Here is a 27432-nt window from a genome sequence, read left to right as displayed (position 1 = left end):
TGTGTAGCAGGTTTCTAATCATCTATCATTGGTGGTCAGTTGTTAGTTGATGTCATTTTTAGCTATCTCTGTGGGAATCGTTTAATGCTGACCCAATCTGAGCAAGCAGAGCTGCAGTGTAAAGCATGGAGGTCAGACAGGAGGTGGATGCCGGACTACTCAAGACTCTGCTTATCGCTGTGCGCTCACAGCTCAGGCATAGACAGAAGCCGCAGGGTCCTATAGACTGACACTCGCTTCATGAATTGCGTTTATTCCGTACAAACAAATCGAAGGTTCTACAAATATTCCTCTTGGATTCTTTGGATTGTATGAAACTGATCCTGCCAGTGCTGCGGTGACCGCGCCATCCACTGCCATCCACTGCGCCATCCACTGCGCCATCCACTGCGGTGACCGCGCCATCCACTGCGCCATGCACCACGACACGGCAGACACTAAAGGCACCGGTGTGACGGGCAACAACCCCATCACTATAATACACCACCCTCTAGAGGGCAGGAGCGGCGCTGCGAGGTCACCGGGAGGATAAATAATAGCGACATCTCCATAATACAGGAAAATAGGAAGAAGGAGCCGTCCGGGATCCACGACATCACCCCCCGGGATCCACGACATCACCCCCCGGGATCCACGACATCACCCCCCGGGACCAGCGCCCCTCATTTCTGCATAGGACGAGTCTTTCTCCTTGTCACCTGAAGAATCTCGGAGGCATCTCTGTTAATGTCACCGAAAGACTCTGCGTCTGCTCCACCCTGAGTGACCACAAAAAATGAGGGAGAGGGATGAGGCATGAAAGGGGGGTTCATACACCTGTACCCCAAGTGTCATTGCCCGCACCCCTAGTGTTGGCAGTAGCGTCCTGCACCTCAAGTGTCTGCGGCGGCCCGCACCCTGAGTGTCGGTGTCGTTGTCCCGCATCCCGAGTGTCGGTGTCATTGTCCCGCACCCCGAGTGTCAGCGTCCTTATCCCGCACCCTGAGTGTCGGTGTCGTTGTCCCGCACCCCGAGTGTCGGTGTCATTGTCCCTCAGCCTGAGTGTCAGCGTCCTTATCCCTCACCCTGAGTGTCGGCGTCATTGTCCCTCACCCTGAGTGTCAGCGTCCTTATCCCTCACCCTGAGTGTCGGCGTCATTGTCCCTCACCCTGAGTGTCAGCGTCCTTATCCCTCACCCCGAGTGTCAGCGTTGTTGTCCCGCACCCCGAGTGTCAGCGTTGTTGTCCCGCACCCCGAGTGTCAGCGTTGTTGTCCCGCACCCCGAGTGTCAGCGTCCTTATCCCGCACCCCGAGTGTCAGCGTCCTTATCCCGCACCCTGAGTGTCGGTGTCGTTGTCCCGCACCCCGAGTGTCGGCGTCGTTGTCCCGCACCCCGAGTGTCGGCGTCGTTGTCCCGCACCCCGAGTGTCGGCGTCGTTGTCCCGCACCCCGAGTGTCGGCGTCGTTGTCCCGCACCCTGAGTGTCGGCGTCGTTGTCCCGCACCCTGAGTGTCGGCGTCGTTGTCCCGCACCCCGAGTGTCAGCGTTGTTGTCCCGCACCCCGAGTGTCAGCGTTGTTGTCCCGCACCCCGAGTGTCAGCGTCCTTATCCCGCACCCCGAGTGTCAGCGTCCTTATCCCGCACCCTGAGTGTCGGTGTCGTTGTCCCGCACCCCGAGTGTCGGCGTCGTTGTCCCGCACCCCGAGTGTCGGCGTCGTTGTCCCGCACCCCGAGTGTCGGCGTCGTTGTCCCGCACCCCGAGTGTCGGCGTCGTTGTCCCGCACCCTGAGTGTCGGCGTCGTTGTCCCGCACCCTGAGTGTCGGCGTCGTTGTCCCGCACCCTGAGTGTCGGCGTCGTTGTCCCGCACCCTGAGTGTCGGCGTCGTTATCCCGCACCCTGAGTGTCAGCGTCCTTATCCCGCACCCCGAGTGTCAGCGTTGTTGTCCCGCACCCCGGGTGTCAGGAGTCGCTGTCTGTCCTGCTTTTCTCTGGGTTACTCACTTCTGCAGAGTCTCTCTCGGCTGATGGCGGCCGGTGTGCGTCCTCGGCGCTCCGCTGTTCGGCGGCCCGGCGGGCGAGCTCCACCTTGTAGTACCCGGGGGGAGTCCACCCCACTCCTCTCATCCAGTTCAGATCAGATTTGTATTTCACCTGCAATCACACCATCAGAAGCATTTACTAATGGCGGGCGACGCTGGCCCTCATAGACTCCTGGCGCATGACTGGGCCCGGTTCCGCACTGGTCCGGTGCTGCTCGGGGGCACTCACATCGCTCTGCAGGCCGTGCGCCTGTTTGGCGTGTTTCAGGGTCAGCTGCTCCGGGTCGCAGGTGTACTGGTGCAGGGGCTGGCGGTAGTGGACGTTGCTCGCCTGCTCCTGGCTCTTCTTGGCCTGGATGAAGCCCGGTTGGTCCAGATGAGTCCGCACCTTGGACCTGGCCTCTGCTGAGCGCTTCTTGTATTCGCGGTCGCTCTGCAGTTTGCTGATTCTCATCACGTGCTGAGTTTTGGGGTCATCGCGGACGCTGCGGAAGCCGATTTGATGACCCCTGTCCCTCACGAAGGCTTCTCTATAGCGGAACTGCAGGAGACAATGGCATTAAAGAGGAGGTGCTGCCCCCTGGTGGCAGGGCTGAGACGTGTCGCCCTCCAAGATGGCGCGCCTTCAGATCCGACCCTAAAAGCCCCCAGAAATCCCCCTGCTTACGTCACTGGCGATCTCTCTAGATGCTTTTGCGGTCTGGAAAGGAATGGCGTCCAGACGCAGGTCATAGCCCCCCGCACGGGACTGCTCCCACAGGGTCCGGTACGCTTTCTGCCCAAAAAAAAGCAATATACAATTATTGTATACGAAATCTTCTTGTCCATAGATGTTTCCTATGCTTTATACTGCAGCTCTGCTCACTGTCATTTAAAATTACTAAGCAGCAGGAAGAGATTGCACTACCCGCTAAGAGAAAAGAGCTGTGCTGAAAAAGAGCAAACCTGCAGTGTAAAGCATGAGGCAGCAACCATGCCACAGATCGCGAGACGGCAGGTCTGAAACGTACGTCACTTATCTGAGAGGCGTTGATGCGAGCGCGGATGATATCGGGGTGATCTGCAGGTAACGTGTATCTGTGCAGCCATTCCTGGTCCCCCGATTTATACAATCTCTGCAAACACAAACATGGAAGAGATACAGCTCTGTGCAAAAGTTATAGGCAGGCGGAGGAAAAAGGCTTCAGGCGTAGAAGGGTTAATAACGTCTCACTTATGCACAGGATTTCCCTTTCGCCGGTCACTTAGTACTTCTCTGTACATAGTGTGACAACTACTTCCGGGTCCGTTCATTAACATTCATACATCTTCACTGCTTCCCCCGCCCACGGCAGTCCCGGCGTCTCTGATTGGTTGCAGTCAGACCCCGCCCCCACCCTGTGTGACAGTGTGTGTGATTGGTTGGACCTCCCCAGCCTGAGAATAGCAGCCCTCAGCTGTCGGGCTTTATCATGGCTGGGTATCAAAATTGCAGGGACCGCACACCGTTTCTTAAAAATTATTTATTTAAATGATTTTTTTAAAAAAGCTGCTGCATGCGGTTCCTCTGATTTTGAGACACAGCCAAGATTACTGCCCGGCTGCAGCCCGTAACCGTATGCTTTATCTGTGCTGGGTATCATTATATGGGGGGACCCTACTACAATTTATATTTATTTATTATTACACGTTATACATTTTTAGAGAGACGCAGACAAACACGCGGTCTGACTGCAACCAATCAGAGACACCGGGACTGGGGGTGGGCGGGGAATCAGTGAATATGTATGAGGGTAATGAGCCGCCCCGGAAGTAGCATTACATCCGCACGGGAGACTCTAAGTATAATTCTCCTGCTGGATTCCCCATTTTATTTTTCCTTTATTGTTTTCTTAAATGATCCGGATGGCCGAATCCAAACCGTTAAACAGAATTCACCCTGAGAACTCCGTGTTTAGGGTCAGTGCACGGATACTAGGATTCCGGTACGGAGCCCAAATTTTACAGTCCAGGTTCACCCATCATTACCACAGATTACTGATCCTCAGTTACCTCCCATATTATACTCCAGAGCTGCACTCACTATTCTGCTGCTGCAGTCACTGTGTACATACATTACATTACTGATCCTCAGTTACCTCCCATATTATACTCCAGAGCTGCACTCACTATTCTGCTGGTGCAGTCACTGTGTATATACATTACATTACTGATCCTCAGTTACCTCCCATATTATACTCCAGAGCTGCACTCACTATTCTGCTGGTGCAGTCACTGTGTACATACATTACATTACTGATCCTCAGTTACCTCCCATATTATACTCCAGAGCTGCACTCACTATTCTGCTGCTGCAGTCACTGTGTACATACATTACATTACTGATCCTCAGTTACCTCCCATATTATACTCCAGAGCTGCACTCACTATTCTGCTGGTGCAGTCACTGTGTACATACATTACATTACTGATCCTGAGTTACCTCCTGTATTATACCCCAGAGCTGCACTCACTATTCTGCCCTGTGACAGTTATCCTCAAACTCTTACCTCATTGCACTGCTGATAACTGTTCTTGGCATGGAGGAGACTAGGAGAATCTGTAACTGAGGTAAAAGACATAGATCCGGGATTCTGACGATATTTATTCTGTATAAAGACAATAGAAAATGTAGAAAGTACAGTATTATAGCAGTTATATTCTTCTATACAGGAGCAGTATTATAGTAGTTATATTCTTCTATACAGGAGCAGTATTATAGTAGTTATATTCTTGTACATAGGGGGCAGTATTATAGTAGTTATATTCTTGTATATAGGGGCAGTATTATAGTAGTTATATTCTTGTACATAGGGGGCAGTATTATAGTAGTTATATTCTTGTACATAGGGGCAGTATTATAGTAGTTATATTTTTGTACATAGGGGCAGTATTATAGTAGTTATATTCTTGTACATAGGGGGCAGTATTATAGTAGTTATATTCTTGTATATAGGGGCAGTATTATAGTAGTTATATTCTTGTGCACAGGGGCAGTATTATAGTAGTTATATCCTTGTATATAGGGGTAGTATTATAGTAGTTACATTCTTGTACATAGGGGGCAGTATTATAGTAGTTATATTCTTGTATATAGGGGCAGTATTATAGTAGTTATATTCTTGTACATAGGGGCAGGATTATAGTAGTTATATTCTTGTATATAGGGGCAGTATTATAGTAGTTATATTCTTGTATATAGGGGCAGTATTATAGTAGTTATATTCTTGTATATAGGGGCAGTATTATAGTAGTTATATTCTTGTATATAGGGGCATTATTATAGTAGATATATTCTTGTACATAGGGGGTAGTATTATAGTAGTTATATTCTTGTACATAGGAGCAGTATTATAGTAGTTATATTCTTGTACATAGGAGCAGTATTATAGTAGTTATATTTTTGTACATAGGAGCAGTATTATAGTAGTTATATTCTTGTACATAGGAGCAGTATTATAGTAGTTATATTCTTGTACATAGGGGCAGTATTATAGTAGTATATTCTTGTACATAGGGGGCAGTATTATAGTAGTTATATTCTTGTACATAGGGGTAGTATTATAGTAGATATATTCTTGTACATAGGGGGCAGTATTATAGTAGTTATATTCTTGTACATAGGGGGCAGTATTATAGTAGTTATATTCTTGTACATAGGGGCAGTGTTATAGTAGTTATATTCTTGTACATAGGGGCAGTATTATAGTAGTTATATTCTTGTACATAGGAGCAGTATTATAGTAGTTATATTCTTGTACATAGGAGCAGTATTATAGTAGTTATATTCTTGTACATAGGGGCAGTATTATAGTAGTTATATTCTTGTACATAGGAGCAGTATTATAGTAGTTATATTCTTGTACATAGGAGCAGTATTATAGTAGTTATATTCTTGTACATAGGGGGCAGTATTATAGTAGTTATATTCTTGTATATAGGGGCAGTATTATAGTAGTTATATTCTTGTACATAGGGGGCAGTATTATAGTAGTTATATTCTTGTACATAGGGGCAGTATTATAGTAGTATATTCTTGTACATAGGGGGCAGTATTATAGTAGTTATATTCTTGTACATAGGGGTAGTATTATAGTAGATATATTCTTGTACATAGGGGGCAGTATTATAGTAGTTATATTCTTGTACATAGGGGGCAGTATTATAGTAGTTATATTCTTGTACATAGGGGTAGTATTATAGTAGATATATTCTTGTACATAGGGGGCAGTATTATAGTAGTTATATTCTTGTACATAGGGGGCAGTATTATAGTAGTTATATTCTTGTACATAGGGGCAGTGTTATAGTAGTTATATTCTAGTACATAGGGGCAGTGTTATAGTAGTTATATTCTTGTACATAGGGGCAGTATTATAGTACTTATATTCTTGTACATAGGGGCAGTATTATAGTACTTATATTCTTGTACATAGGGGCAGTATTATAGTAGTTATATTCTTGTACATAGGGGCAGTATTATAGTACTTATATTCTTGTACATAGGGGCAGTATTATAGTAGTTATATTCTTGTACATAGGAGCAGTATTATAGTAGTTATATTCTTGTACATAGGGGCAGTATTATAGTAGTTATATTCTTGTACATAGGAGCAGTATTATAGTAGTTATATTCTTGTACATAGGAGCAGTATTATAGTAGTTATATTCTTGTACATAGGGGCAGTATTATAGTAGTTATATTCTTGTACATAGGAGCAGTATTATAGTAGTTATATTCTTGTACATAGGGGCAGTATTATAGTAGTTATATTCTTGTACATAGGAGCAGTATTATAGTAGTTATATTCTTGTACATAGGAGCAGTATTATAGTAGTTATATTCTTGTATATAGGGGCAGTATTATAGTAGTTATATTCTTGTACATAGGGGCAGTATTATAGTAGTTATATTCTTGTACATAGAGGGCAGTATTATAGTAGTTATATTCTTGTACATAGGGGGCAGTATCATAGTAGTTATATTCTTGTACATAGGGGGCAGTATTATAGTAGTTATATTCTTGTACATAGGAGCAGTATTATAGTAGTTATATTCTTGTACATAGGGGCAGTATTATAGTAGTTATATTCTAGTACATAGGGGCAGTATTATAGTAGTTATATTCTTGTACATAGGGGCAGTATTAAAGTAGTTATATTCTTGTACATAGGGGGCAGTATTATAGTAGTTATATTCTTGTACATAGAAGGCAGTATTATAGTAGTTATATTCTTGTACATAGGGGGCAGTATTATAGTAGTTATATTCTTGTACATAGGGGGCAGTATTATAGTAGTTATATTCTTGTATATAGGGGCAGTATTATAGTAGTTATATTCTTGTACATAGGGGGCAGTATTATAGTAGTTATATTCTTGTACATAGGGGGCAGTATTATAGTAGTTATATTCTTGTACATAGAAGGCAGTATTATAGTAGTTATATTCTTGTACATAGGGGGCAGTATTATAGTAGTTATATTCTTGTACATAGGGGGCAGTATTATAGTAGTTATATTCTTGTATATAGGGGCAGTATTATAGTAGTTATATTCTTGTATATAGGAGTAGTATTATAGTAGTTATATTCTTGTACATAGGGGGCAGTATTATAGTAGTTATATTCTTGTACATAGGGGGCAGTATTATAGCAGTTATATTCTTGTACATAGGGGGCAGTATTATAGTAGTTATATTCTTGTACATAGGGGGCAGTATTATAGTAGTTATAGTCTTGTACATAGGGGGCAGTATTATAGTAGTTATATTCTTGTACATAGGGGCAGTATTATAGTAGTTATATTCTTGTACATAGGAGCAGTATTATAGTAGTTATATTCTTGTACATAGAAGGCGGTATTATCGTATTTTTATATATTGTGTGTATACATAGTTCTATGAGTCAGGTTTATACTAGTGATTGGTAAGCTTGCTCTCCCCCTCCTCTTTGCAGTTCTCATACACAATATATAGGGGGCGACACTGAGCTGAGATTTCTTACCTCGCTGATCAGCTCCCCGGCTTTCTTTGCATTCTCCAAATGTGGGGATCCCGCCGTCTCCCATGCTACGCCTCGTAGGAAGTTGAGGTCGGATTTGTATCGTGACTTTGGGGGAGAAGAGGCGGATGATTAGGATTCACGCGGATTCCCGGAGGAGAAGCATCAGACACAATGTTCCCCAATACACAAGAGCAGCCATTAGATAATAGAGCAGGCGGGGCGGACCGGTCGCGGGGGGGTCAATATTCATTATATCGTTATTACCGGCAACTACAGAAAAATGGAGGCAACTATTAGTAATGAATGTGAATAAGAAGCTCCATTATTTGCCGTTCATACGTTCCGTCCTTTTAAGCTTTTTGAAAAAAATAAAGTGGAAAAAAAAAGAAAGTGCGGGTCACTTCTAGGATGGAAAACGATCCAAAGCAGACACTGACCAATCAGAAGACTGCGAAAAAACACTGCATGGAAAAAAAACGCTTCAAAAACTATCAGGAAAAAACATTCCGGTGCACAAAGCAGTCTCTCAGTGATCAATGGCGGCTTATAGACTCAACCCGCAACCGATGCCTTCAAAATAAAGGGTGTAAAACGGGAAAAAACACTCCCAAAAGTGCATTTACCAATCAACAATAATGCGTTAGATGTTCGGACCCGGTCTTGGGAGACAGACCCTCCCTCCCGTCACCAGTATGCGGGAAGGACGTCCATGATGCCCATAGGACCATATGGAGCCGCAGCACGCTCCGCCACCGCTCCACGCAGCAGCCCCACACTACGTATGAGCATTTGGCAAGGGACGGCGGATGTGGTCTTACGGAATACCCCTTAAGTCCTTCCTATTCAGGCGGGAGTGATTACAAAAGTATCACAAATCTGCTGGATAAAGACCGAGGTAGATTTGCTTCTCCGACACCTGGGAAAGCTGGGTGCCGTCCCTGCCGGGCGGTGGGAAGAATGGCTGCCAGCGGCGCACGCTACAGGATAAAGATGGAAAATAAAAAAGTGATGCAATTTTCATGAAGATGTGAAGCGTGTGATATCCATTTTCTAGAGAAAATCTCCCCAATCCGGGATGATTAGAGCTTTAACGAGCGGCTTTGATCAGCATTAATTATTGAGCGGCGTCTTATTCATTCTCCTCGCACATCAAACCGTCAGGAGGAGCTGTTTGCATTTGTTCACACGACGCGTCAGTAAATAATGGATCATGTCTGATACCAGGGACCTCGAGTGGATGAAGTGTTTCCAGCCATCAGCGATTCCCTGTGTTGTATTATTATCAGCCCCTCAATTAATAATGGGAAATGCTAATCACTCCCCGACTGCGAGATACAAAGTGTCAGAACGTCACCATCAGAAATAACAGCCTGCGACAGGACGAGCGCCGACATCCAGCAAAGGAGAAGGCGGGAAAGCAGGAAGCCCCGCAACAGGACGAGCGCCGACATCCAGCAAAGGAGAAGGCGGGAAAGCAGGAAGCCCCGCAACAGGACGAGCGCCGACATCCAGCAAAGGAGAAGGCGGGAAAGCAGGAAGCCCCCGCAACAGGACGAGCGCCGACATCCAGCAAAGGAGAAGGCGGGAAAGCATGAAGCCCCCGCAACAGGACGAGCGCCGACATCCAGCAAAGGAGAAGGCGGGAAAGCAGGAAGCCCCGGCAACAGGACGAGCGCCGACATCCAGCAAAGAACAATGCGGGAAAGCAGGAAGCCCCCGCAACAGGACGAGTGCCGACATCCAGCAAAGGAGAAGGCGGGAAAGGAGGAAGCCCCCGCAAAAAGGACAAGCGCCGACATCCAGCAAAGGAGAAGGCTGTAAAGCAGGAAGCCCCCGCAACAGGACGAGCGCCGACATCCAGCAAAGGAGGACGCGAGAAAGCAGGAAGCCCCCGCAACAGGACGAGCGCCAACATCCAGCAAAGGAGAAGGCGGGAAAGCAGGAAGCCCCCGCAACAGGACGAGCGCCAACATCCAGCAAAGGAGAAGGCGGGAAAGCAGGAAGCCCCCGCAACAGGACGAGCGCCGACATCCAGCAAAGGAGAAGGCGGGAAAGCATGAAGCCCCCGCAACAGGACGAGCGCCGACATCCAGCAAAGGAGAAGGCGGGAAAGCAGGAAGCCCCGGCAACAGGACGAGCGCCGACATCCAGCAAAGAACAATGCGGGAAAGCAGGAAGCCCCCGCAACAGGACGAGTGCCGACATCCAGCAAAGGAGAAGGCGGGAAAGGAGGAAGCCCCCGCAAAAAGGACAAGCGCCGACATCCAGCAAAGGAGAAGGCTGTAAAGCAGGAAGCCCCCGCAACAGGACGAGCGCCGACATCCAGCAAAGGAGGACGCGAGAAAGCAGGAAGCCCCCGCAACAGGACGAGCGCCAACATCCAGCAAAGGAGAAGGCGGGAAAGCAGGAAGCCCCCGCAACAGCACGAGCGCCGACATCCAGCAAAGAACAATGCGGGAAAGCAGGAAGCCCCCGCAACAGGACGAGCGCCGACATCCAGCAAAGGAGAAGGCGGGAAAGGAGGAAGCCCCCGCAAAAAGGCCAAGCGCCGACATCCAGCAAAGGAAAACGCGGGAAAGCAAGAAGCCCCCACAACAGGACGAGCGCCGACATCCAGCAAAGGAGAAGGCGGGAAAACAGGAAGCCCCCGCAACAGGACGAGTGCCAACATCCAGCAAAGGAGAAGGCGGGAAAGCAGGAAGCCCCCGCAACAGGACGAGTGCCGACATCCAGCAAAGGAGAAGGCGGGAAAGCAGGAAGCCCCCGCAACAGGACGAGCGCCAACATCCAGCAAAGAACAATGCGGGAAAGCAGGAAGCCCCCGCAACAGGACGAGCGCCGACATCCAGCAAAGAAGAACGCGGGAAAGCAGGAAGCCCCCTGCAACAGGACGACCGCCGACATCCAGCAAAGAAGAACGCGGGAAAGCAGGAAGCCCCCCGCAACAGGACGACCGCCGACATCCAGCAAAGGAGAAGGCGGGAAAGCAGGAAGCCCCCGCAACAGGACGAGCGCCGACATCCAGCAAAGAAGAACATGGGAAAGCAGGAAGCCCCCGCAACAGGACGAGCGCCGACATCCAGCAAAGGATAAGGCGGGAAAGCAGGAAGCCTCCGCAACAGGACGAGCGCCGACATCCAGCAAAGAAGAACGCGGGAAAGCAGGAAGCCCCCGCAACAGGACGAGCGCCGACATCCAGCAAAGGAGAACGCGGGAAAGCAGGAAGCCCCCCGCAACAGGACGAGCGCCGACATCCAGCAAAGAAGAACGCGGGAAAGCAGGAAGCCCCCGCAACAGGATGAGCGCCGACATCCAGCAAAGAAGAACGCGGGAAAGCAGGAAGCCCCCGCAACAGGACGAGCGCCGACATCCAGCAAAGATGAACGCGGGAAAGCAGGAAGCCCCCGCAACAGGACGAGCGCCGACATCCAGCAAAGGAGAAGGTGGGAAAGGAGGAAGCCCCCGCAACAGGACGAGCGCCGACATCCAGCAAAGAACAACGTGGGAAAGCAGGAAGCCCCCGCAACAGGACGAGTGCCAACATCCAGCAAAGAAAAACACGGGAAAGCAGGAAGCCCCCGCAACAGCACGAGCACCGACATCCAGCAGAGGAGAACGCAGGAATGCAGGAAGCCCCCGCAACAGGACAAGCGCCGACATCCAGCAAAGGAGAACGCGAGAAAGCAGGAAGCCTCCGCGACAGGATGAGCGCCGACATCCAGCAAAGGAGAACTCGAGAAAGCAGGAAGCCCCCGCAACAGGATGAGCGCCGACATCCAGCAGAGGAGAATGCAGGAAGCCCCCGCAACAGGACAAGCGCCGACATCCAGCAAAGGAGAACGCGGGAAAGCAGGAAGCCCCCACAACAGGACGAGCGCCGACATCCAGCAAAGAACAACGTGGGAAAGCAGGAAGCCCCCGCAACAGGACAAGCGCCGACATCCAGCAAAGAACAACATGGGAAAGCAGGAAGCCCCCGCAACAGGACGAGTGCTGACATCCAGCAGAGAACAACGCGAGAAAGCAGAAAGCCCCCGCAACAGGACAAGCGCCGACATCCAGCAAAGAACAACATGGGAAAGCAGGAAGCCCCCACAACAGGACGAGCGCCAACATCCAGCAAAGAACAACGTGGGAAAGCAGGAAGCCCCCGCAACAGGACAAGCGCCGACATCCAGCAAAGAACAACATGGGAAAGCAGGAAGCCCCCGCAACAGGACGAGCGCCGACATCCAGCAGAGGAGAACGCGGGACAGCAGGAAGCCCCCGCAACAGGACAAGCACAGGCATGCACAGAGGAGAACGCATCATCCGCAGATCCCCCATAACAGAGCGTCCTCCAGAGATCCCCATAACAGAGCGTCCTCCACAGATCCCCCATAACAGTCTCACCTCACTTTGCAGGAGGTGTGCTTGCTTCGCCCACTGCAGTCTCAGATCCTCCGGCTCGGTGGTGTACTGGTGGAGCAGAACCTTGTAGTCCTGGTCGCTGGCTAATGCTTGCGCCCTCTTGGCGTGCACCAGGTCCATCATGTCCGAGGACAGGCGATACTGCGAGTGCAGATGTTGGGAGTCCCTCTTGTATTCTTGCTCGCTCTGTAACTTGCCGACTCGCAGGCAGTGCAGAATGTTGGGGTCGTCTAGGATGCTGCGGGCGCCGATGTGTTTCCCCCTCTCTGCGACATAATCGTGCTTGTACTTATACTGTGCAGGATATAAAAGCAGAGTGATGAGGACGCGGCCAAAATACTGCGGGAACGAGCGCTCACCTCACACCGCCGTGTACTCACATCACTGGCTATACACCCCGAGGACTTGGCCGCCTGGAACTGAAGAGCGTCCATTGTGAGCTTGTGACCATGAGCGCGAGCATTCTGCCATGACTCCCTGTACTTTATCTGCAGAGCACAGAAATGTATCACAAGCTGCCTGCAGTCCCATGTAACACCACATATAACACAGAGATAACTCTCTGAGCACAGATAATGTAGCAGATATCACCTGCAGTCCTATGTAACACCACAGATAACACAGTCATATCTCTCTGAGTACAGATAATGTAGTAGATGTCACCTGCAGTCCCATGTAACACCACATATAACACAGAGATAACTCTCTGAGCACAGATAATGTAGCAGATATCACCTGCAGTCCTATGTAACACCACAGATAACACAGTCATATCTCTCTGAGTACAGATAATGTAGTAGATGTCACCTGCAGTCCTATGTAACACCACATATAACACAGAGATAACTCTCTGAGTACAGATAATGTAGTAGATGTCACCTGCAGTCCCATGTAACACCACATATAACACAGTGATATCTCTCTGAGCACAGATAATGTAGCAGATATCACCTGCAGTCCTATGTAACACCACAGATAACACAGTCATATCTCTCTGAGTACAGATAATGTAGTAGATGTCACCTGCAGTCCTATGTAACACCACATATAATGCAGTGATATCACTCTGAGTACAGATAATGTAATAGATGTCACCTGCAGTCCTATGTAACACCACAGATAACACAGTGATATCTCTCTGAGTACAGATAATGTAGTAGATGTCACCTGCAGTCCTATGTAACACCACAGATAACACAGTGATATCTCTGAGTACAGATAATGTAGTAGATGTCACCTACAGTCCTATGTAAGAGCACTCAGTGATAACTCTCGGCACTTACGTCACTGATGTTGGCAGCGTTGAGCTTGGCTCGGAGATGCTCCGGTAGCCCCAGGACGGTGGTGTAGTGGTGGAGGGTTTCCTCGCCGGCCGCCTTGTACAGTCGCTGTATATGAGGGAGTAATCATCATCCTCAGGAGAACGTTGTGTCGCCTCTCCTGGCTGCACATCTCTGCTGCACGTACACTCACCAAAAGTATGTGACCCCCACTGTATGTCATCAGAGCACAGAACCAGTATACAGCCCTGATACATGTATATACACACTAATATATACATACATACACCAACACACGTATCATATTATGTAGTTTTATTCCTCACAGTTAGAGGTTATGTCTGGTCAGGATCTAGTCCCTCACACAGCAGAGGTTTTGTAACAATGTATCAATGCAGAAAAGTGTCCAACAGAGGAGAGATTGGAGCTGCTGATGTGTTTCATCACAGAAGATTGTTGTCTGCACTGATACACTGTAACAAACCTGTAGATGTGAGAAATATAAGTAACATATGTAAGAAGGTCACCTGGAGAATACAGGAAGGAAGATATGTATCATGGAGGTTGATAGCTTCAGTGATGTAAGCCCGGAAGCAGACTCCAGCATGGTAAATGCTGAGAGGGTTAAGAGGGCATGACAGGGCTCTGTTTACGAGCCGTCAGATATGGGTGTGAATGATGGCTCACATATCCCCACCCTGGCGCGTGTGGTGCGTCAGATAAATGGAGACCTGTAGTCTCAGTCTGTGTCAGTGTGTGGAGGTGTGCAGTGTGTCAGTGTGTGGAGGTGTGCAGTGTGTCAGTGTGTGGAGGTGTGCAGACCTCCAGCGGTGTGACACTATCATGAGCGGTCGGACCCCGCAGCACCTATGAACTGGTTATTTTATTTTTCTCTTGGATACTTTGTGCCGCCTGGAAAAAGGGCGTTTATGTTTATCCTTTGGAGCGATTTATGAAGATGGAATAAACCCGACGACATTTATATAGAAATGGTTCCTGAGTCTACGTCAACCCGCACCCGAGCGAGCTGTGATCCCACAGTTGGTGGAGAATGCGGGCAAGGTTCCTAGGGAGGAAGTGTGACTGCTGCGGGCAATCTGCGTGTCCTGGGTGAAGGCAGACACAAGTTTGGAAGTGCGGTCAGACTGCATGGTGCAGCTAATAAAGCAGCGGGTGCAGGCGGCCAATATGCAGCAGCAGGCACAGCAACAGGGCCAACATCAGCAGCAGCAGGCACAGCAACAGGCCCAACATCAGCAGCAGCAGGCACAGCAACAGGGCCAACATCAGCAGCAGGCACAGCAACAGGGCCAACAGCAGCAGCAGGCACAGCAACAGGCCCAACATCAGCAGGCACAGCAACAGGGCCAACATCAGCAGCAGCAGGCACAGCAACAAGGCCAACATCAGCAGCAGCAGGCACAGCAACAGGGCCAACATCAGCAGCAGCAGGCACAGCAACAGGGCCAACATCAGCAGCAGCAGGCACAGCAACAAGGCCAACAACAGCAGCAGCAGGCACAGCAACAGGGCCAACATCAGCAGCAGGCACTTGTGTGGAAGACTGAACTCCTAGCAGAGGCACTCCGTAGCAGGGTGGCCACTCCATCATCAAGTCAAGGTGATGACTTGCACGTCCGTTAAGAAGAGCCATAAAAAGATGACCTCGGGGGACAATATTGAGGCCTTTTTGCCTGTGTTTCAAAGGGTTGCAGAATGGATGAAACGGCCTTCGGAGCGGTGGGTGGAGGTGCTGGCGCCATTTCTGTCCGGAGAGGCACAAAAGGCCTGTTTAATTAAAACCGGACATATTGGCTCACTTAGGAGTGACTCTGACTATCAGGGTGCAATGGGTGTACCCTAGAGTGTATCATGGTGACAAACCTCCCTGCTCCCAAATGTTTGACTTGTTGCATTCAGTCCAAAAGTGGTTGAACCGGAGTCTTCCACCCCAGAACAGATGGTGGAGAGGGGTGTCATGGACCAATTCATTCACTCCCTTTCGAAGCTGAAGCAGTCCTAGATTGCCTAGGAAGATCCCTGGAATACTGAAGACCTGGTGGGCTTGGTTCAAAGGTACCAAGAGGTCGAGAGGTTCCTGGGGAGACCTGGAGTCATAGAATTGCCATTCTGGGGTCCCAGAAGTGAAACAGACACCCACAAGAAGGGCACTAGAGCCACAAGTAGGGGCATTTAAGGTGCTCAGGGTCAGCTGAGCCATTGTCGAAAGCCTCAGCAAATGACGTAATTTGTAGGAGGTTTCATGGCCCCGGGAAAATAGCTGCCCGTTGTCCTATGACCACCGAACAGATGGACTGAAGCCTACAGTAGTGCTGTTCATATTATACCTATCCGTCCTGCACGGTGGACTGTCAAATCTAGCGAGAGGCCGTAGAAATGTCCTGTGTCAATAAATAGCGTACCAATTTCCGGACTCTTGGACTCGGGGAGTTTGGTAACCCTAGCAAGGGCCACACTCACCCCCCCCCCCCCCCCACTTGACTTCTGGAAAGATCATGGCCATCCAGTGTATCCATAGGAAAGCAAAGGACTACACGGTGGCCAGAGTGGTCATAGAAACCAGGTGTGGCTCCAAATCCCATGAGGCCGGACCTGTTACACCCATTTATACTGGGGGCAGGACTTTACCTTATTCCGGGACTTGTGGAAAAAGATGAGGATGCCCGGTTACTCAGATAAGAGCCAGTTTGCCCTTAGAGAAATTCCAGCGCAGCCGGTGGCGGATGAGTTTTCCTTGTGTGCCCTTGTTGGCAATGAGGACGAGGCGGCGTTCCATGAGGCCAACATGCCTGAGTTGGCGGTCTCCGGGGGGAACTTTAGGACCGCTCATTTTAGGGACCTAAAGCTTAAAGAGACATTTGATTATGTTACGGTGCAAAATGGGGTTATTCAGAAGCCAGGGTACGACACCAGGTACCCATACTTCACTGTAAATGGGGACTTGTTATATCAGGTTACCAAGCAGAGAGGTGAAGTAATAGAGCAACTGGGCCCTGTAGGCATAGGGTATTAGACATTACCCATTTTCATGTCTTTGGTGTTCATCTGGGCATAGACAAAACCCAAACACGGATCCTTCAGAAGTTCCACTGGCCCGAATATCACCAAGAGATTGTGAACTATTGCAGGTCCTGTCCCACTGCCAGCTAATCGCTCCAGTCGCTCATTTGCACTGTCCCTTAGCGCCATCACCTATCGTAGAGGTCCCAATTGACCGAATTGCTATGGATTGAGTGAGACCCCCTGGTCAAGTCAGGGAGGATTAATATATTCTAGTTGTCCTAGTCTATGCAACACAATATCCGGAGGTGGTATCACTAAGGAACTCCTCCTCTAGGAATATTGTCAGAGACTTGATCCATATCTTCTCTCGGACAGGACTGCCAAAGGAGATCCTGACAGACCAAGGGACACGTTCATGTCAAAAGTGATGATAGAGATGTGTAAAGCCCTCCAGATTACACAACACAGGACATCTGTATATCATTTGCAGACGGATGGTCTCGTAGAAAACTTTGAAGGACATGCTCAGTGAGATCATAGAGAAAGATGGCCGGAACTGGGATAGCCTGCTGCTGTATCCGATGTTCTCCATTAGAGAAGTTCTCCAAGCCTTCATGTGGTTTTCTCCGTTTGAACTCCTTTATGACGGACATCTTCAGGGACACCTAGACAAAGCGAAGGAGACCTGGGAAGCTGAAGTAAGACCCTATAGGAGCGAACATGTGATGCAAGTGCAGGAGAGGATTGCAGAGGTGATGCCAATCGTGAAGGACAGCCTTCTCCAAGATCAAAAGGCACAAGGAAGGGTCTACAATTGGTTGGCAAGGGTGAGGCAATTGAGCCCTGGAGACTGGATGTTAGTGCTAATTCCTAAGGTGGAGAGAAAGATTCTGGCCAAATGGCAGGGGCCACATGAAGTGGTAGAAAAGAATGGGGAGGTATGAACTATAAGGTTCACCAGCTGGGAAGACAACAGCCCTATCAAGCATATCATATTAACCTGATCAAGCCGTGGCGAGACAGGGAGCCGGTTGACACTTTCTATCTGGCCGGCCAATCCTAAATTGAGGATGTTACAGTGGAAGAAACACTGTCACCTGCCGAGAAACCGCAGTGCCTGGAATTTCTCCAGCGAAACCGAGACCTGTTTTCAAAACTGCTGGTATGTAAACAAATCGTGGAACACAAGATTCCTACAGAACCTCATGTGAGAGTCAGCTTGAAGCAAGATCCCGAGGTCCATCGACAGCTCATCTCAGAGGAGGTGAAGCAAATGTTGAGCCTGGCTGTCATTGAGGACTTTTAGAGAGACTGGTCCAGACCCATTGTTTTAGTGCCGAAACCCAATGGCAATTGGAGATTCTGCAATGACTATCGGAAATTGAATGAAGTCTCCAGATTCGATGCGTATCTGATGTCTCGTGTCGAAGAGCTAATTGAAAGGGCTGGCACGCTATATTACCACTCTTTACCTAATGAAAGGGTATTGGCAAATCCCCTTGTCCCAAGAAGCTAAGGAGAAGACGTCTTTTACTATGCCTGATGGCTGCTTTCAGTATACAAGGATGCCATTTGGATTGCAGGACGCTCCGGCCACCTTTCAGGGGGCCATGGACCGGTTCCTAGATCCCCACAAGAAGTATGCTGCAGCATACCTAGACGACATTGTAATTTTCAGTCCAGAGTGGAGAAATCACCGAAGAAAGGTCCAGGAGATGTTTGATGCTTTAAGGAAGGCAGAGCTTACCATAAACCTGAAGAAGTGTACATTGGGGAAGGAGGAGGCCAAATACCTAGGATTTGAAGTAGGTAGGGGCAAAATCAAGCCCCAAACAAAGTGGATGCAATCCAGAATTGGCTGATACCACTCTCGAAGAACAGTTAGGGCGTTTCTCGGGATTGTGGGATACTACAGACAGCTCATAACGAAGTTAGCCATAATGGCTGCACCCCTGACGGACCTCCTTAAAGGTACGAAGTCAACTCAGAGGTCGGAATAAGGGCTGTTACATCTCGGGAGCTAAATGGAGAACACCCTATCTCTACCTGGGTAGAAAACTGTTGGCCAGTGAAAAGATCTATTCCATCATGGAAGGAGTGGTTGGCCATTAAATGGGCGGTTAACACAATAAGGTATTACCTTTTAGGCTGACACTTTACATTAGTCTTAGACCATGCCAAGCTCAAGTGGATGAGGGAGAAGAAAGAAATGAATGCTCGAGTCAACAGATGGTTTTTAGAGCTCCAAGACTTTAACTTCTTTGTTGAATACTGGTAAGAGACGTTGCACGCCAATGTGGATGCTCTATCAAGGCTCTATTATTTGGTGGCAGAAGGGGCCAAGCCCCCCGGCATTGGGCAGAGGGGAGAAATGTAAGAAGATCACTGGAAGAGTCCTGGCAGGGAGATATGCATCACTGAGGTTGATACATCACTGATGTAAGTCCGGAAGCTGGCTCCTCCATGTTAAATGTGGAGAGGGTTTAAAGGGCGTGACAGGGCCAGGTTTACAAGGAGTCAGAGAGATGGGTGGGAATGATGGCTCACGTGTCCCCTGGAGTGTGGTCCTTCAGGTAAAATGGAGACCTGTGGTGATAGTCAGATTCCAGATATGTTCATTTCATACCAATTACTATCTAAAAGCTGAGATCTTGGAAAGAAACGAGGCACTGAACGCAAAGACTAGGAAAAAAATTTCATCATGTGAAGACAAAAGTGTTTCCCCGTAGTAAATGTGATGAGATAGGTGCCCATCCAGACCCCAAGCATTGAGAGGGGAAGAGTAAATGTGATGAGATAGGTGACCATCCAGACCCCGAGCATTGAGGGGGAAGAGTAAATGTGATAGTGACCATCCAGACCCCGAGCATTGAGGGGGAAGAATAAATGTGATAGTGACCATCCAGACCCCGAGCATTGAGGGGGAAGAGTAAATGTGATAGTGACCATCCAGACAACGAGCATTGAGGGGGAAGAGTAAATGTGATAGTGACCATCCAGACCCCCAGCATTGAGGGGGAAGAGTAAATGTGATAGTTGTGACGACATGGACTCTCATGGGTTAAAGTTTCTTAACATTCAGCCAGACAGGATGATAGATTGTTTATAGACGGGGGATAAGTCCCTCATTGTTTCTACAAGACTCTTGTTGACTCATGTAATTGTGTTGGCCACTGAAAGCCAGATGTATTGTTTCTCCAGACTCTTTCAGTAACCATTGTAACGTAGTTGTGTATTGCTAATATGATTACCTTAGTAGCCATTGTCGAGTCTGTGACTTGCAGACTCCATGTAGATATCTTCATTCTTTCTGTAGACATCATTTGGATGAACATTGTCCATGCAGCTTGAGATTCATCCAATGGGAGAGGCGATCTTGTCCAACCAATCAATGAGGACGCAGTGTATTCAAGTGGAAGGCTGTGGCTATAAAAGGGACTGCTTTAAGCCACCAGGTGGTTGATGGATGCTGATGGATCCAGTCTAGGCTCTTAAGAGCTGACTAGAGGATCAGGATATCTTATGGCTTCAATCTAGGGACTCCGGTTCCGGTTGGAGACCATATCCACAGCCTAGGGATTTCGACTCCGGCTGCCAGGATTGTATCATCATACCAGGACTACCTAAGGAGGACACTCAGTTTGGGACAGTTCAGTCACCTGTTACAGACTTTGCAGATCTCACACAGCTTCCTAAATGTAGCGCTATTCCTTTCTCGGTGGGTGCCCGCCAAAAGCGGGGTGCTGCTGGATTGGAGTAAGTGGCCCTGGAAGCTCTGAGGCATGGACATTCTAAATCCCTGGTGATCCAGCGGAAGGGTGAGACTCTGTTGCCTGTTACATTTGTGTGTTTTGCTGGTTATGTGTTATGTGCCGTTAATTGTTTGGGGATCCAATAAAGTCTTAATATTGTGATCCCCTCACCCTGTGTTGTCTGAGTAGTGTTACGCCCACGGTTTAGGAGGCCGGCGTTCAGTTGGGATGAGCCCTGAGCCACGCTGTCTTTCTAAAGGCGGCGGGTTTTAGTGGACGAGAGCACCCACTGAGCCCCGTGTCTCCACAATTGGTGGCAGCAGTGGGACACTACTCAGCCTGGTTTACCCAGGGGAGCTGCAGCGGACTGGTGTTTTCGGACACCGTCCAGGGCTCAACAACCAGGGAGGCACATAAGCATACCCAGCAGGCCATAGGGGAGGCATTCAGGTTTCGGACGCTGCCATGTCCAACCCCACCAGCTTAGCCATGGGACAAGGACCAGAGAGGAGTTACAACCACGGCAGTAAATGGATGCTACAGGATCTGTGCCAGAGGCGAAAGATTATCTACTGGAACGCTGACACTCGGTCAGACTTGATCCAGAAATTAGTCCGTTGGGATGCCCAGAATGATGCAGAGGACGATGAGGATCCCGCCGATATTGACCCAGAGGATTTAAACTATGTGCCACATCATGGATCTAGTGACAATCGGAAATCAACTTTGTCCAAAATGGCCCAAGCCACAGCGTTGTTGGATGCATTGGGGCCTAGATCCTCAAGAGAAGAGAGGGCTTGGTTTATGGAATATGTTTATGGGATTCCAGCTGCCGTACTGCTAACACCAGCCGCTCGAGAAGGATGGTCCCGCTACCCAGCAGAAGCTGTGCCAAAACAAAGGACTACAAACAGGGCCTGTGACTCGCCCAATCTATGGCGCTGTTATACATGTCGGCGCAATGGACATATAGATAAAGATTGTCTCCAAAACCGAGGCCGCATGCTTGGAGCCCGTCTGCCACTCCAACCAGTCAACATATGCCGAGATGAACCAATGAGACCTGAGGAATGCTACTCCCAAGAAACACCAATAGCTGAGGAAGTGGTTTATCCAGTCCACACCCTACGGCAGGCCGGACACCGTACACTAGCCAACCTCCATCCCCACATCCAGACGGCCAAGGTCGGTGATATACAGGCTCAGGGACTACGAGACACTGGTTCCTCCATTACCCTGGTAAGCCCAGTTATTGTTTCCCCAGAAGACCATGTACCAGATTCCCAATTATCCATCTCCCTGGCTGAGGGCCAGCGCTCAGACGTCCCTCTGGCATGTGTGCAGCTGGACCTAAGGACCGACCAGGGAGAGGTCGAGGTGGAGATTGTGAACAGCCTCCCCACACCTGGTATTTTGGTGACCAACCAGGAAGTGATCGATGTGGGGATTGTGAACAGCCTCCCCATACCTGACATTGTGGAGACTGACCAGAGCAAGGTTGATGTGGAGCTTATGGACACCGTCCCCACACCAGTTATTTCGGGAAAGGACCAGGGAGAGGTTGATGTGAGACTTGTGAACAGCCTCCCCACACCTGTCATTGTGGAGACTGACCAGAGCAAGGCTGATGTGGAGCTTATGGACACCGTCCCCACAACAGTTACTTTGGGGTGTGACCAGGAAGAGGTCAATATGGAGTTTATGGACAGCCTCCCCACACCTGTTGTTTCGCGGACTAGCCAGGAGGAAGTTGAAGTGGGGTTCATAGATGGCCCCACCAAGCCTGTTGTTTCGGATACCACTCAAAGGGAAGTGAAAGTGGGGCTTGGGGATTACCTGATCACACCAGTCATTTTGGAGAATGACCTAGGACAAGGACTTTCCAGTCAGTTTGAAGAAGTCATCACCCACCTCCAAGCCAAGCAGGACCCTGATGTGGATCTTTCTAACATCTTTTCCAGGGATGGATTGCATTCCCGGTCTCCATCATCCACTTCTGAGCCAAGAACCGTGAGTAAGCCTAACCACACTGTGGCTATTGACTGGGGCAGGATTGATAGTGGGAGATTTGTGCAGGCCCAACTCATGGACCCCACCTTAGTGCTTGTCCACAATATGGCTGCTCAACTTGGGGGAGGTAATCAGGGGGAGGTGTATAGATGCAAGCCTCTGTTGCTGACCTCACCATTAAAAAGGACAATGCCGTCAAGAGGAGAAGGATGATCGGAAGCCTATCATGTCTGGCTAATATTAAGAAGGGGGAGGAATGTGACTACATGGACTCTCATGGGTTAAAGTTTCTTAACATTCAGCCAGACAGGATGATAGATTGTTTATAGACGGGGGATAAGTCCCTCATTGTTTCTACAAGACTCTTGTTGACTCATGTAATTGTGTTGGCCACTGAAAGCCAGATGTATTGTTTCTCCAGACTCTTTCAGTAACCATTGTGACATAGTTGTGTATTGCTAATGTGATTACCTTAGTAGCCATTGTCGAGTCTGTGACTTGCAGACTCCATGTAGATATCTTCAGTCTTTCTGTAGACATCATTTGGATGAACATTGTCCATGCAGCTTGAGATTCATCCAATGGGAGAGGCGATCTTGTCCAACCAATCGATGAGGACGCAGTGTATCCAAGTGGAAGGCTGTGGCTATAAAAGGGACTTCTTTAAGCCACCAGGTGGTTGATGGATGCTGATGGATCCAGTCTAGGCTCTTAGGAGCTGACTAGAGGATCAGGATATCTTATGGCTTCAATCTAGGGACTCCGGTTCCGGTTGGAGACCATATCCACTGCCAGGATTATATCATCATACCAGGACAACCTAAGGAGGACACTCAGGTTGGGACAGTTCAGTCACCTGTTACAGACTTTGCAGATCCCACACAGCTTCCTAAATCTGGCGCTATTCCTTTCTCGGTGGGTGCCCTCCGAAAGCGGGGTGCTGCTGAATTGGAGTAAGTGGCCCTGGAAGCTTTGAGGCATGGACATTCTAATCCCTGGTGAGCAGCGGAAGGGTGAGACTCTGTTGCCTGTTACATTTGTGGTTTTGCTGGTTATGTGTTATGTGCCGTTAATTGTTTGGGGATCCAATAAAGTCTAATTATTGTGGTTCCCTCACCCTGTGTTGTCTGAGTAGTGTTACGCCCACGGTTAAGGAGGCCGGCGTTCAGTTGGGATGAGCCCTGAGCCACGCTGTCTTTCTAAAGGCGGCGGGTTTTAGTGGACGAGAGCACCCACTGACCCCCGTGTCTCCACAATAGTGACTATCCAGACCCCGAGCATTGAGGGGGAAGAGTAAATGTGATAGTGACCATCCAGACCCCGAGCATTGAGGGGGAAGAGTAAATGTGATAGTGACCATCCAGACCCCGAGCATTGAGGGGGAAGAGTAAATGTGATAGTGACCATCCAGACCCCGAGCATTGAGGGGGAAGAGTAAATGTGATAGTGACCATCCAGACCCCGAGCATTGAGGGGGAAGAGTAAATGTGATAGTGACCATCCAGACCCCGAGCATTGAGGGGGAAGAGTAAATGTGATAGTGACCATCCAGACCCCGAGCATTGAGGGGAAGAGTAAATGTGATAGTGACCATCCAGACCCCAAGCATTGAGGGAGAAGAATAAATGTGATAGTGACCATCCAGACCCCGAGCATTGAGGGAGAAGAGTAAATGTGATAGTGACCATCCAGACCCCAAGCATTGAGGGGGAGGGGAAAATGTGATAGTGACCATCCAGACCCCGAGCATTGAGGGGGAAGAGTAAATGTGATAGTGACCATCCAGACTCCGAGCATTGAGGGGGGAAGAGTAAATGAGATAGTGACCATCCAGACCCCAAGTAATCAGGGAGAAGCATCTGAGTCGCCGTATCGGTACAACAATTGGTGTGTATTGGTGCTGGGCAGGCAATGTTCAGTGCTGCACTGAGAGCCATAGATGCTTCTCTCGGTGGAGGTCACAGCTGTCACCCCGCCAATCAGCCAGCTAACCCTTAGTCTGCACTGGCCCTTTAAATGGAGCCATATTATCTGTCTCTCACCTCGTTGGTTATCTGGTTGCTGAATTTGGCATGAAGGATGTCCAGGGAGTCGGCCACCGTCGTGTATTTCAGCTGCTGCGGCTGCTGCCGGTATTTACTCTGTGGGAAAGAAGGAGAATAGAAGATAAGCACATTATAAGTGTCAGTGGTAAAGGGCCAAGAACGCCCGAAACCTCACGGATTATGCTACATATAGGAGAGGCTGCTGATATGATATGTCATAGAGAAGAATCCGACCGCCTCCATAAAGAGGTACCCCCCATATAAGATGAGCTGCATGCACCCTGTCACTATGCACATATATGTAATAAATTGTACTCACCTGTTCTGCTGTCTCCTCCCCCAGTAATGGCTGATAACAGGGAGTAATGGATTGTAGTCACCTGTCCTACAGTCTCCTCCCCCAGTAATGGCTGATAACAGGGGGTAATAGAGTGTACTCACCTGTCCTACAGTCTCCTCCCCCAGTAATGGCTGATAACAGGGGGTAATAGATTGTAGTCACCTGTCCTGCTGTCTCCTCCCCCAGTAATGGCTGATAACAGGGAGTAATAGATTGTACTCACCTGTCCTCCAGTCTCCTCCCCCAGTAATGGCTGATAACAGGGAGTAATAGATTGTAGTCACCTGTCCTACAGTCTCCTCCCCCAGTAATGGCTGGTAACAGGGAGTAATAGATTGTGCTCACCTGTCCTACAGTCTCCTCCCCCAGTAATGGCTGATAACAGGGAGTAATAGACTGTACTCCTCTGTCCTACAGTCACCTCCCCCAGTAATGGCTGGTAACAGGGAGTAATAGATTGTGCTCACCTGTCCTACAGTCTCCTCCCCCAGTAACGGCTGATAACAGGGAGTAATAAATTGTGCTCACCTGTCCTACAGTCTCCTCCCCCAGTAATGGCTGGTAACAGGGAGTAATAGATTGTGCTCACCTGTCCTACAGTCTCCTCCCCCAGTAATCACTGGTAACAGGGAGTAATAAATTGTACTCACTTGTCCTACAGTCTCCTCCCCAGTAATGGCTGATAACAGGGAGTAATAGATTGTAGTCACCTGTCCTACAGTCTCCTCCACCAGTAATCACTGGTAACAGGGAGTAATAAATTGTACTCACTTGTCCTACAGTCTCCTCCCCCAGTAATGGCTGATAACAGGGAGTAATAGATTGTAGTCACCTGTCCTGCAGTCTCCTCCCCCAGTAATGGCTGATAACAGGGAGTAATAGATTGTACTCACCTGTTCTGCTGTCTCCTCCCCCAGTAATGGCTGATAACAGGGAGTAATAGACTGTACTCCTCTGTCCTACAGTCACCTCTCCCCAGTAATGGCTGATAACAGAGAGTAATAGATTGTAGTCACCTCTCCTACTGTCACTTCTCCCAGTAATGGCTGATAACAGGGAGCAATTGACTGTTCTCACCTCCCCAAGTAATGGCTGATAACAGAGAGTAATAGATTGTAGCTATCCTACAGTCACTTCTCCCAAACATTAACTATATAGAATATGGTGAGGAGTTGGATATCAGGGTCAGGAGAGGAGAGTTACTGCAGGTGACAAGGACGTGGTCACAGCTGCTGCGCCTCCTCTTACCTCGCTGATCAGGCCCGTGGCTCTCTTGCGCTCCTCGATGTCCAGGGCTCCGGGGGTGATGCAGCCGACACCTCTCATAAAGTTCAGATCTGATCTATAAAGGTTCTTGAAAGGGAAAATACAAAGCAGTCGTTACGGCCCCGATACACACACAGCAGAAAAATGATGACAATGAGTGATGTCTACATAAACAATTGTTCATTGCGTAAATAATAAAAAACAAGTCATCGTTTTAGCCGACTTATAGTAGAGAAGCCGTCGCTTCAAATGTCGCCGGGTTTAATCTTTTCAGAGGATGGTGGAAAAGTCTAATCTTCAGGGTAGGATCAGACCCGGTGTTGCATATCGGGGTCTTTACTGATACATATTAATAGTAAACTGCACAAACATCCAGAAGATCATCACTCCTCAACATCAAAATCATCAACATCATCCAGGAGAAAACAAATCATCTGCACACATGACATCATCAGTCAACATTCAACAGATCATCTATCATCATCCTCTAGGAGATCATCAATAATCAATTTCCAGAAGATCAATAATTATCAATATCCATGAAATCCTCAATTATATTGAATATATCAATTAATCATCAGCATCCAGGAGATCATCAATCATCAAAATCATCCAGGAGATCATCAATCATCAAAATCATCCAGGAGATCATCAATCATCAAAATCATCCAGGAGATCATCAATCATCAAAATCATCCAGGAGATCATCAATCATCAAATCATCCAGGAGATCATCAATCATCAATTCATCCAGGAGATCATCAATCATCAAAATCATCCAGGAGATCATCAATCATCAAATCATCCAGGAGATCATCAATCATCAAAATCATCCAGGAGATCATCAATCATCAAATCATCCAGGAGATCATCAATCATCAATTCATCCAGGAGATCATCAATCATCAAAATCATCCAGGAGATCATCAATCATCAAATCATCCAGGAGATCATCAATCATCAAAATCATCCAGGAGATCATCAATCATCAAAATCATCCAGGAGATCATCAATCATCAATTCATCCAGGAGATCATCAATCATCAATTCATCCAGGAGATCATCAATCATCAAATCATCCAGGAGATCATCAATCATCAAATCATCCAGGAGATCATCAATCATCAAAATCATCCAGGAGATCATCAATCATCAATTCATCCAGGAGATCATCAATCATCAAATCATCCAGGAGATCATTAACATCCAGTTGATCATTTAAAAGAACAGGAGTTCATCAATATGCATGACATCATCAACAAT

At 48.4% G+C, this 27432-nt stretch overlaps 1 protein-coding gene across 1 annotated transcript in view; it reads right to left on the bottom strand.

The window, feature by feature from the left end:
* Window positions 1-232: 232 nt before the first annotated feature.
* The window catches only part of NRAP (nebulin related anchoring protein), a 127877-nt gene continuing 100677 nt past the window's right edge, over window positions 233-27432 (bottom strand). The window contains exons 31-42 of the mRNA XM_075348155.1: window positions 26152-26256; window positions 24561-24659; window positions 13736-13840; window positions 12833-12940; window positions 12435-12746; window positions 8043-8147; window positions 4549-4647; window positions 3031-3135; window positions 2688-2795; window positions 2250-2561; window positions 1983-2132; window positions 233-758 (exon numbers count right to left, since the gene is read on the bottom strand). Coding sequence (XP_075204270.1) covers window positions 663-758; window positions 1983-2132; window positions 2250-2561; window positions 2688-2795; window positions 3031-3135; window positions 4549-4647; window positions 8043-8147; window positions 12435-12746; window positions 12833-12940; window positions 13736-13840; window positions 24561-24659; window positions 26152-26256 — 1704 coding nt within the window. The 3' untranslated portion in view covers window positions 233-662. The remainder of the gene's footprint in view (window positions 759-1982; window positions 2133-2249; window positions 2562-2687; window positions 2796-3030; window positions 3136-4548; window positions 4648-8042; window positions 8148-12434; window positions 12747-12832; window positions 12941-13735; window positions 13841-24560; window positions 24660-26151; window positions 26257-27432) is intronic.

This window comes from Anomaloglossus baeobatrachus, chromosome 5 (genome assembly GCF_048569485.1).
Source record: "Anomaloglossus baeobatrachus isolate aAnoBae1 chromosome 5, aAnoBae1.hap1, whole genome shotgun sequence".
In the NCBI taxonomy this organism is placed as follows: Eukaryota; Metazoa; Chordata; class Amphibia; order Anura; family Aromobatidae; genus Anomaloglossus; species Anomaloglossus baeobatrachus.
Note: the sequence above shows the minus strand (reverse complement) of the source record. Positions and strands in the feature narration are given on the sequence as shown.